This window comes from Anomaloglossus baeobatrachus, chromosome 5 (genome assembly GCF_048569485.1).
Source record: "Anomaloglossus baeobatrachus isolate aAnoBae1 chromosome 5, aAnoBae1.hap1, whole genome shotgun sequence".
NCBI lineage: Eukaryota > Metazoa > Chordata > Amphibia > Anura > Aromobatidae > Anomaloglossus > Anomaloglossus baeobatrachus.
The window spans coordinates 454,841,944-454,854,480 of record NC_134357.1 but is presented as its reverse complement, the minus strand read 5'-3'; the positions used below and the strand labels follow the sequence as shown (position 1 = coordinate 454,854,480).

Here is a 12,537-nt window from a genome sequence, read left to right as displayed (position 1 = left end):
TTACACCTGGCCACTACAAGAGCAGAAAACAGTCACTGTTGAAGCCTATACGAGTCTATGGGTCCATGAGAATAACTGACCGCAGACAGCTGGCATGTGCGTGGTGTAAAGGGTAAGAGAAGTTTTTCAATTGTTTTTATTTGCATACGAAAAAAAAAAACATAGTAAAAACGGCCACACTGAAGAAAATGTGATCCAGCACGCTCATGGAATTTAGCCCATTTATTCCTCATATGCCCCAAAAACACGTGGATGACAAAAAACTGTATTCAGACATACACAACAGTGTATCTATAGACTGATGCAGCCTCCCTCCCTGCCACTGATGCGATCCCTGGACTTCCACTGCAGGCGTCCATCCACCTCCCATAGTGACCCTGTCACCCCTTCACCAACGAGCACACTCTGCAAAACGTGTGGAACCTTACCTCTCTTTGTATACATCCGGCTATCCTCCGTGACCCGTGCCTTCCTGTTCTAACCATTGATGCAACACCTTGAGAAAGGCTCTTTGCCGAAACGTTGGTGCTGTTGCTCTGGTTAGGTTCCTTTTGCAGTGTGTCTGTGAATAAATCCACTTGCATACATTTCCCTTTTTTGTCTTCATTCTGAGTGCTGGGGTTTACAATACTCTATCTATAGACTGAAGCTGGGCATACAAAAATAAAAATGTTCTTTTGACTATATTGTCAGGTTTGTCATATGTTTTTCTTAAACATGTATATATATTTAATATATATATATTAAAAAGTAGTAGACTACTTATGAAAGATGGGGGCATCCGCTACGTCTTGAGGAAAGAAGATTTAATCATAATCACAGACGAGGATTCTTTACTGTACGAGCAGTGAGACTATGGAACTCTCTGCCGCATGATGTTGTAATGAGTGATTCACTACTAACATTTAAGCAGAGCCTGGATGCCTTTCTTGAAAAATTTAATATTATCAGTTATGTATATTAGATTTTATGACAGGGTATTGATCCAGGGAACTAGTCTGATTGCCGGATGTGGAGTCAGGAAGGAAATTTTTTCCCCATTGGAACTTGTTTGCCACATTGGGGTTTTTTTGCCTTCCTCTGGATCAACATGTTAGGCTACGGGTTGAACTAGATGGACTTAGAGTCTCCCTTCAACCTTAAAAACTATGATACTATGATACTATATGTTTTTTTCTCTTCTATTCTTAGTGGGAAGTGTATAGAAACATATGGCTCTATGTTACAATGCTTGAGAGCATACCAAGGGGGTGTGAAGCTGTCCTCAGAGTAAAAGGGGATTGCTTTGAGGAATCTAAGGTTTAACACATATTCTGGTTTCACATGGGTTTCTTTACTCTGTTTTAATATACTGTATGTTCCTTTGTGGATTTGCCGCCTCCAGTCTGATTCTACAATGTGCACATTCTACTAACAATAAAGAAAACCATTGCATGAACAGATGGGTCCAAACTTTTGACCGGTACTGTACATCGAAATTCACACAAACGTAATTTGATGTATGACACCCGCTTGCATACCTTTCTACTATATGTCCTACATTAAAAGCTTGTAGATGTACAAATGTGAACCTAGCTTCAGGGAAATCTGATTCGTATTCTTCTGGATCATTACATCTTGAAGATGCTGTTCAGCACGTTGCTTAAGCAAGCTCCAAATTCTGCTGTAAAGAGAAACCTGTCACCTACTCACCTGCAGGGCAGTCCGGTCCGGTCAGATGGGTGTCGCTGGTCTCGGTCCGGCGCTTCCTCTATTCTTGCTATTACCGTCCTCTTTACGTGCTTTGTGTGGATGACATGTCCTACATCATCCACACAGTGTCCACCATTTCTCTCCTGCGCATGCGCTCATCTCTCTGCCCTGCTGAGAGCAGAGCACAGTATTGTAGTGCGAAAACGGTCTTAGACTTTTCCCTGCACCTACGCATTACAGTCCTTAGCTCTGCCCACAGCAGTGCAGAGAGACGTGTGCAATGAAGAATCCCGTGTTGATGACGTAGGACGTATAATGTTGATAAATGTAGAGTAATGCAATTAGGACAGAGTAATCCTATTGCTACATACACTTTAAATGAAAATATACTTGGAGCTACAGAACAGAAGGACTTGTGTATTCTTATTACAAACAAGCTGAGCAGCAGCACTCAATGTCAAGCAGCAGCTGCAAAAGCAAACAAGATTTTAGGGTGTATAAAAAGAGAGATTGGATCCCGTGATGCTCATGTACAGTGCCTACAAGTAGTATTCAACCCCCTGCAGATTTAGCAGGTTTACACATTCGGAATTAACTTGGCATTGTGACATTTGGACTGTAGATCAGCCTGGAAGTGTGAAATGCACTGCAGCAAAAAAGAATGTTATTTATTTATTTTTTTAAATTGAGAAAAGTTTATTCAGAGGGTCATTTATTATTCAACCCCTCAAACCACAAGAATTCGGTTTGGTTCCCCTAAAGTATTAAGAAGTATTTCAGGCACAAAGAACAATGAGCTTCACATGTTTGGATTAATTATCTCTTTTTCCAGCCTTTTCTGACTAATTAAGACCCTCCCCAAACTTGTGAACAGCACTCATACTTGGTCAACATGGGAAAGACAAAGGAGCATTCCAAGGCCATCAGACAAGATCGTGGAGGGTCACAAGGCTGGCAAGGGGTACAAAACCCTTTCCAAGGAGTTGGGCCTACCTGTCTCCACTATTGGGAGCATCATCCGGAAGTGGAAGGCTTATGGAACTACTGTTAGCCTTCCACGACCTGGACAGCCTTTGAAAGTTTCCACCCGTGCCGAAGCCAGGCTTGTCCGAAGAGTCAAGGCTAACCCAAGGACAACAAGGAAGGAGCTCCGGGAAGATCTCATGGCAGTGGGGACATTGGTTTCAGTCAATACCATAAGTAACGTACTCCACCGCAATGGTCTCCGTTCCAGATGAGCCCGTAAGGTACCTTTACTTTCAAAGCGTCATGTCAAGGCTCGTCTACAGTTTGCTCATGATCACTTGGAGGACTCTGAGACAGACTGGTTCAAGGTTCTCTGGTCTGATGAGACCAAGATCGAGATCTTAGGTGCCAACCACACACGTGACGTTTGGAAACTGGATGGCACTGTATACGACCCCAAGAATACCATCCCTACAGTCAAGCATGGTGGTGGCAGCATCATGCTGTGGGGCTGTTTCTCAGCCAAGGAGCCTGGCCATCTGATCCGCATCCATGGGAAGATGGATAGCACGGTCTACCTGGAAATTTTGGCCAAGAACCTCCGCTCCTCCATCAAGGATCTTAAGATGGGTCGTCATTTCATCTTCCAACAAGACAACGACCCAAAGCACACAGCCAAGAAAACCAAGGCCTGGTTCAAGAGGGAAAAAATCAAGGTGTTGAAGTGGCCTAGTCAGTCTCCTGACCTTAACCCAATTGAAAACTTGTGGAAGGAGCTCAAGATTAAAGTCCACATGAGACACCTAAAGAACCTAGATAACTTGGAGAAGATCTGCATGGAGGAGTGGGCCAAGATAACTCCAGAGACCTGTGCCGGCCTGATCAGGTCTTATAAAAGACGATTATTAGCTGTAATTGCAAACAAGGGTTATTCCACAAAATATTAAACCTAGGGGTTGAATAGTAATTGACCCACACTTTTATGTTGAAAATTTATTAAAATTTAACTGAGCAACATAACTTGTTGGTTTGTAAGATTTATGCATCTGTTAATAAATCCTGCTCTTGTTTGAAGTTTGCAGGCTCTAACTTATTTGCATCTTATCAAACCTGCTAAATCTGCAGGGGGTTGAATACTACTTGTAGGCACTGTATTGTTACCCCTCTATAAGTCACTTGTAAGGCCACATCTGTTATATGGGATCCACTATTGGGCTCTACATGGTAAAAAGCATATTTACAAGAGTCACCTTCAAAGGCGGCAACTTGATGATGAGAGGTTGGAAAACTTGGGCTTGTTTAGTTTAGAAAAAAGAGGCCTCAGAGATGACATTTATACACTGTGTGTAGAATTATTAGGCAAATGAGTATTTTGATCACATGATAATTTTTATACATGTTGTCCTACTCCAAGCTGTATGGGCTTGAGAGCCAACTACCAATTAAATAAATCAGGTGATGTGCATCCCTGTAATGAGGAGGGGTGTGGTGTAATGACATCAACACCCTATATAAGGTGTGCTTAATTAGTAGGCAATTTCCTTTCCTTTGGCAAAATGGGTCAGAAGAGAGATTTGATGGGTTCTGCAATGTCCAAAATTGTGAGATGTCTTGCAGAGGGATGCAGCAGTCTTGAAATTGCCAAACTTTTGAAGCATGATCACCGAACAATCGAGCGTTTTATGGCAAATAGCCAACAGGGTCGCAAGAAGCGTGCTGGGCAAAAAAGGCGCAAAATAACTGTCCATGAATTGAGGAAAATCAAGCGTGAAGCTGCCAAGATGCCATTTGCCACCAGTTTGGCCATATTTCAGAGCTGCAACGTTACTGGAGTATCAATAAGCACAAGGTGTGCCATACTCAGGGAAATGGCCAAGGTAAGGAAGGCTGAAAAACAACCATCTTTGAACAAGAAACATAAGATAAAACATCAAGACTGGGCCAAGAAATATCTTAAGACTGATTTTTCAAAGGTTTTATGGACTGATGAAATGAGAGTGACTCTGGATGAGCCAGATGGATGGGTCAGTAAAGGGCAGAGAGCCCTACTCCGACTCAGATGCCAGCAAGGTGGAGGTGGGGTACTGGTATGGGCTGGTATCATCAAAGATGAACTTATGGGACCTTTTCGGGTTGAGGATGGAGTGAAGCTCAACTCCCAGACCTACTGCCAGTTTCTGGAAGACAACTTCTTCAACCAGTGGTACAGGAAGAAGTCTGTATCGTTCAAGAACAACATGATTTTCATGCAGGACAATGCTCCATCACATGCATCCAACTACTCCACAGCGTGGCTGGCCAGTAAAGGTCTAAAACCTGAAAAAATAAGGACATGGCCCCCTTGTTCACCTGATCTGAGATCTACAGGGAGGGAAAACAGTACACCTCTCAGAACAGTGTCTAGAGGCTGTGATGGCTGCTGCACGCAATGTTGACAGTAAACAGATCAAGCAACTGACAGAATCTATGGATGGTAGGCTGCTGAGTGTCATCAGAAAGAAAGATGGCTATATTGGTCACTAATTTTTTGGGGTTTTGTTTTTGCATGTCAGAAATGTTTATTTCTAAATTTTGTGCAGTTATATTGGTTTACCTGGTGAAAATAAACAAGTGAGATGGGAATATATTTGTTTTTTATTACATTGCCTAATAATTCTGCACAGTAATAGTTACCTGCACAAACAGATATCCTCCTAAGATAGCCAAATCTAAAAAAGCCCCACTCCAACTTCCAAAAATATTAAGCTTTGATATTTATGAGTCTTTTGGGTTGATTGAGAACATAGTTGTTGATCAATAATGAAAAAAATCCTCTAAAATGCAACTTGCGTAATAAATCTGCACACGGTGTATGTATAAATACATGTGTGGTCAATATAAAGGATTGGCACATACGGTAACTAGTTCCTTCCAAGAACTAAGGGGCGTTCATTACATATGGAGAAAATGTGATTATAACAGCTAAGTAGGAAAGGGTTCTTTACAGTTAAAGCAGTCAAGAATGTGAACTGCCTAAAGGTAGTAATGGCAGACGCTATAACAGCATTTAAAAAAAGGGCAGGATGCTTTTCTTACAACAAAGGACCTTGTGGGCTATAAATACCATAATCTAATGCTGAGAATGTACAGTATAACTGGTGGAGAAAGGTTGAACTTGATGAACCTGTGTCTTCTTTCAGCCTATATATAACCATCTCTGCTTGTAGATGGAAATATTTGTACATCTCACAACCTGTACAGATCCAATCAATCTCACAGCTGAGTGTTTGTTACATTTGTATATTATTCCTAGCTGGGTTGTTATGGAGCTGACAACAGAGATGAGGAGGCGGCAGCAGTCAAAACATGCCCGATCCCGGGATTATTAATCAGATTTCCAGAAAAATAATGGCGACGCTATGATCAGGGCGGGGTGGTCTTACAATGGGAGCCATATATTTGGAAAGATCAAAATAGGTAATGGCAAAATAGCCTGTTCTACCATCTCCCAGTCCTGTCTTTAGTTTAACCTCTTCTCTGCCAGGGACACTCCCTACAATGTTTTGCCAATTACTCTGACAGCGAGTTACATGGAATAATTTAGTCATTTTGTACCTCTCAGATACATGAAGGGATGAGACCTCAGCAATGACTCATATTTACCCTTTCAGGAGAAGTGGCTGTAAATAGCTGGAGTCAAAAAATACAGGCTTAGGTGCTCACGTGTACAACGTAGCGTATAGAAAAACATAATCAATGGCAGCCCATCAGAGCAGTGCTTGAACTTTATATGGAATTTATAGGGTTGGTTTTCCTTGTGCTGCTTTTTATATATCCAGATTGTTTATTATTTACATCAATTTATATATTAAAGCCCATCTATAGTCAGTGGCTCCAATCTAGCTGCAGTGTTTGTTTGAGGCCCAATTCATCAAAGCGTTTATACGAGAATTCTAGAGCAAAAAAATCTTTGAAAAATTGCCAAATTTTGACGCAACGCGAGACTAGGCTAAAATCTTGCTATGGTTCTTATTACAGTCTCACACCATTTTATCTCAGTGATTGAAATGTGATTATTAGGCAACTACACTGGCAACAGGAGAGAGGTACCGAGCTATCAGGAGCAGTATCAGGGAGGAAGAGCCTAGAAATCAGGAGGTGCAGCAACTGGGGGCAAGGAGCCTAGATATCAAGAGAAACAGCAACAGGATGGATGAGCAATATCAGGGAGAGAAAGACTAGATATCTGGAGGAGCAAGATCAGGGAGGAAAAGCCTAGATATCTGGAGGAGCAAGATCAGGGAGGAAAAGCCTAGATATCAGGAGGAGCAAGATCAGGGAGGAAAAGCCAAGATATCAGGAGGAGCAAGAACGGGGAGGAAAAGCCAAGATATCAGGAGGAGCAAGATCAGGGAGGAAAAGCCTAGATATCTGGAGGAGCAAGATCAGGGAGGAAAAGCCTAGATATCATGAAGAGTATCAATGGGGGGTAGCCTGGATACCAAAAGAAGCAGCAACAGGATGGATGAGCAATATCAGGGAGAGACAGCCTAGAAATAAGGAGGAGCAAGATCAGGGAGGAAAAGCCTAGATATCAAGAGGAGCAAGATCAGGGAGGAAAAGCCTAGATATCAGGAGGAGCAAGATCGAGGAGGAAAAGCCTAGATATCAGGAGGAGCAAGATCAGGGAGGAAAAGCCTAGAAATCATAAAGAGCATCAATGGACGGTAGCCTGGAAATCAAACAAAGCAGCAACAGGATGGAATATCTTAGAAATCAGAAGGAGCAGCAACAGTGAGTAAAGGTCTAGAAATCAACAAGAGCAGCAACAGGAGGGAGAAAACTAGAAATATGGAGGTGCAGCAACAGGAAGGAAGAACGTAGAAGTCAGGAAGAGCAGAAACAGGACAGAAGAGCCTAGAAATCAGGAGAAGCAACAACAGGAGGAAAGCGCCTAGAAATCTGGGGAAGCAACAACAGGAGGGAAAAGCCTAGAAATTAGGGCGAAGCATCAACAAAAGGGAGGAGTCTAGAAATCAAAGGGAACAATAACAGGAGAGAAAGGCCTAGAGATGAGGAGGAGCAACAACAGGAGGGAAAAGCCTTGAAATCAGGGGAAGCAACAACAAGAGGCAAGCGCTTAGAAATCAGGGGAGCAAGAACAGGAGGGAAAAGCCTAGAAATCAGGAGACGCAAGATCAGGAGGAAAGAGCCAAGAGATCTGGGGGAGCAACAACAGGAGGGGGAGACTGGAAATCAGGAGAAGTAAGATCAAGAGGAAAGCGCAGGAATCTGGGGAAGCAACAACAGGAGGGAAAAACCAAGAAATTAGGGAGGAGCATCAACAGAAGGGAGGAGTCTAGAAATCAAGGGGAACAACAACAGGAGAGAAAGGCCTTGAAATCAGTGGGAGCAACAAGAGGCAAACAATTAGAACTCAGGGTGAGCAAGAACAGGAGGGAAAAGCCTAGAAATCAGGAGGCAATAATAGGACGGAAGAGACTAGAAAATAGAAAAGGTAGCAACAGGGTGAGACAAATCTCCTGATGAGGAGCCTAGGCACCAGGAAAGAAGCAACACTGGGAAGAGCCTAGAGATCAGGTTGCGCAGAAATAGGGAAGAGCCTAGAGAAAAAAGGAAGATTCTGATAATCAGAATAGGCAGCAATGGGTGTAGGAGGCCATAAATAAGAAAGCGCATCAACAGGGATGAGAATTCTTGGAGAAAAGAATCAGTACAACTAATGATTTGAAGATCATCTGGAATCTGAGATTCAGGAGAAGCAGCAACAGAGGAGTTACTTGAAAACTAAGGCTGCTTCCACACATCCGGTTTTAGCAGTGCGGCTAAATCCGGCTCTAAAACCTATGCAACGGATGCGGCGAAAAAAACGTATCCTTTGCATAAGTTTTTACATGCGGCCCGTCCGGTTTTTGCTGGTTGCGGCACGCTACTGAGCATGCGCAGTGCAAAAAACCGCATGCGGCGGCCGAATGCGGTTTTTGCCACATCGCGCCGCATGTGGCATCCATAGGCATGCATTGGAAAAAGCGCTGCATCGGCCGGATGCGGCGTGATGCGTTTTTTTTTTTGCCGGACAAAAAAACATGCCAGGCAACGGTCCATCCGGCCACTGCATGGGCTAAATATGCCGCATCCGACAAAAACCGGACCGAACGCAAGGCCATGCGGCACAATCCGGCACTAATGAAAGTCTATGTGGAAAAAAGGCAACCGGCAGCAAAAAAAAAAAACGGTTGCGTTTTTTCTGCAAAGAGCCGGATTGTGCCGCACAGCAAAAACCGGATGTGTGAAAGCAGCCTAAGAAAAGCAGCAAGAGGAGAAACCTGGAAATGAGGAATTGCTGCAAAAGTTGGAGGAACCTGCAAGGATGGGGTGAAAGATCAAGAGCTGCACCAGAAGTTAGAACCTGGTGAGCTGGAAGAGGAGCAGCTGAAGCCATGACCTGTGTATCATGAGGAACAGCAAGAACACGGAGCCAAGACCGAGGAGAGTAGCAATATCAGAAGAGGGCATAAAAACTATTTAGACAGAATTTTTTTTTACAATAAATGAAATATATATATATTTATTAGCAGTGACAGGGAGGTGGGAAGAGCCTATAAATTAGGAGCAGCAACAGAAGGTGTATAGCCTACAGATTAAAAGACTGCATTCAATGAAATTATAATATTACGTATAATAACAGATGTAAAACAGAAATGATACCGTGCTACAATAATTGTACCGTGACTCACGCCTCAGTGATGTCACCGTGTTAATTCCGATGTTACCTCACAAGGTAAACACGAGCGTGAGTCATCAGCAGAGACAGGTTGTGGACAAGTGACATCACCGGAGAAGTGTAATTTGTGGACATTTCAAAATGAAACACGATTTAGTCAAGTAATGAAATCCTCAATGACAACTTCGACAAACATTAACCCCTCAATGACTTTAAAGCCTTAAGGGCCCCAACATTTCTTTTTGTTTTTGCCTCTTGGCATTCCGTCAGCCGTTTTTTCTAAAGTTATGCAGTTATTTGAGGGCTTGTTAAAAAGCTAAAAAAAAAATAAAATTGTATGTTTCTTTAGAAAAAATCTAACATGACAGCATTTAACGTGGGTTTTCTAATTTTGAAAAAAAAAAATCCCTCTTCCTCAGCTACAGGTTGTTTAAAAAAAAAAAAAAAAGTGTGCTTTACTCACACTCCCCAGGTCTAGCATGATTGGCTGCATCGCTAAGCTCACATCGACAGCACTGCAGCCAATCATGGCATTCATAGCATCCTCTGTGTTTGGCTGCAGCACTGTCGATGTAATGTCAGCCCCACAGATTATAGACACAAGAAGCTGTAAATTCAGTGTTGGACCCGGGGAAGGGGGGGAGGGGGGTAGTGTTCTTTATCAGGCTCGGGGCTTTTATAATTACCCATTTCTCGTTCTAAAAAAAAATTCTTTGTGCTAGGGGTCATTTGTCAATTTTTATATAGATGAGCCGAATGCTATCGCCAACACGTACATTGTAATGCTGGATGGATATGGGGAATGGTTAAAGGGGCTCTAACCCTGCTATCTATGCAGGTTGGGATGGGATAAATGACCAGAAGTGCTGAAACCTCTCCATCCACTAATCACTACTTGTGTCACAAATTTTCAGGACACAAGACATTTGTCGTTAAAGCGTGGACAGTTAGATATGATCTTCGGAATTAAAAGGGTTAATCACTTGATATGTCCATTGTCCTACCTGGGAAATTTCAGATAATTGTTGTTAACTGCAACCCAGAAAGGTTTTGAAGCATGTCCAATAATTTCAATGGCTTAAAAGGCAACTTGATAATTGTACCAAAACGCGTGGGTGGGCATGAAGCTACGCCACTGCTCTTTTTGGGCATATAATGTGTGTATAGTCTTTTTGGTCCTTGGCATGCTCACTTCATGCACGTTGTCTCTTTAAGAGTCACTTTTCCACTAGGACAGGGGTCTGGCAAGCAGCTTGAAGGATGTTATTATGTCCCCCTAATGGGTCTGGGTGTCCATTTGCGCTTAGTGTTGCGGAGTGAATCACTGAGGGCTGTGCTTTGAACTCGGAGCTTCCTGCTCCCCTCTCTCATCCTGTACAATAATTGCTACTTCAAAGAGAAAGCCGAAAACCTGTCGGATCATGTAGAATCCAAAGAAGCTGCTGGGACGGTGCCTTTTCGAGAAGACACATGCACCTGAAAACTTTATACCTTGGCAGTGTGCTCCAGATGAGATTCCTCTCATAGTCAAACCCCTACCTCCCCCCCTCTCCTCCATAAGCAGGGAGGGGAATCATGGGAGAGGCGGCAGATGAAGCGGAAGAGCTTACAATCTAATTTCTGAGTAACCTTTATGTTGCGATCTTGGGGGGGGTCACACTCTTGTGTCTTGTTTTTAGAACTATGTCTAAAACAATTCATGGGCAACAACATGGCTCAATGGCTAATCTCGCAGCACCAGGGTCTTGGTATCGAATCTGAATGGCACGCATGCATATGGAGCTTGTATGCTCCCCCCCATGTTTTATTGCTTGCAACCCCTTAAAAAAACTAAAACAAGTGGTCATATTCAAGGCATAGCCCCAATGATAAAGATTAACCATCCATGAGACTAAAATGTAACTTTTTGGAACAATGGAAACTTGCTGGTTCGGTCCTTCTGCAGATTTTTGTACAGACTATGTTGACCCACCAATACAATTTTCGGTGCAGATGTCTTGAAGTGTATATCCCTTTCACAACTACTTGAAGCCATGCAAACAAACCCATATAAGACTGTCCTAAGATATCAGACCGTGACTCCCACAGGTAAAAAAGAACAAGTATGAAATCCCACAAGAATCTTCGATGCCCTCAGGTCCCCAAGTTGCCAGATACCCAAGCCATGTTGCATGGGATCCCAGACCCAAAGACAATGAGGCTGGGGTCTTTTTCACTACTCACCTAAGTTGACAAAACTCATGACCATGTCAGCATCGTTGAGGAAGTTGCTGTCCTGTTGAACAGCAAGTGGTGGACCTTGCGTGGTGAAGATGGGCTTGTATGGATAGGAGAACCCTTCTGCCTCCTCTTCCTCGACTGTCATGGCATTGTATAGATCCAGCATGAACATGGGAGCAGAGTTCTGTTTGCCATACAAATGTGGACGTGGTCTATGAGGCAGCCCCAAAATAGACAAGATCTCCCTCTGCATCTCTCGGCGCTCCTGACTCCGTAACCTCCTCTGGATGAAGCTGGAGTGGACCTCATTGTCCAAAGTGAAGTCAGCCAAGATGGTCCTTAACAACAAGTAGCCGCAGAGGAGCGCCGAACCCGTCTTGTGCACCAATAAGACATTCATTTCCCCCAGATCTGTAGGCTACGGCTTATTGCACCTGCACTTCTATCCAAAGGGGAGTTCATAAATACGAGAGCATTAAACAAACCAGTGCATCTATACAAGTCCTTGGAATCACTGCTGGGGTTTCCGCACGTCAGCTGAAGCCGGTCATGGCTGGAGTGTAGAGCGGAGCATGTGTATGAACGGCACCCAGAGGAAGGTGGACGGGTCCTAAGGTTTCCTTTCCTACAGGTTTTTTGATGCGTCTTCACTCTTTCCCTAGTAAAGTCTAAGTGGTGGTTTGTGAAGGCAGCAGACGAAGCCAGCAGGGGACTGAATGTGATGGGAGGAGCAGGCAGAAACCAGGAGGAGGGAAACTTGCAGAGTAAAAAAAGAGAAAGAAATAAGTTTAGTGCGCTGCTGCTCCATCCCATCAGGTTGATTCTTTTGGAGATGTTTGGAACAGGGTCTATTGTACAAGAAGGGTGGGCCACGTCCTGCGGGTAATTCAGAATAAACAGATTAAGGGTTGTCTGTGTGTCTTCTGCTGCTTGCT

At 43.5% G+C, this 12,537-nt stretch overlaps 1 protein-coding gene across 1 annotated transcript in view; it reads right to left on the bottom strand.

Moving 5' to 3' along the window:
* The window catches only part of BMP7 (bone morphogenetic protein 7), an 89,980-nt gene extending 77,710 nt beyond the window's left edge, over window positions 1-12,270 (bottom strand). The window contains exon 1 of the mRNA XM_075350568.1: window positions 11,606-12,270. Within this exon, the coding sequence (XP_075206683.1) occupies window positions 11,606-12,002 (397 nt within the window). The 5' untranslated portion in view covers window positions 12,003-12,270. The remainder of the gene's footprint in view (window positions 1-11,605) is intronic.
* Window positions 12,271-12,537: the final 267 nt, after the last annotated feature.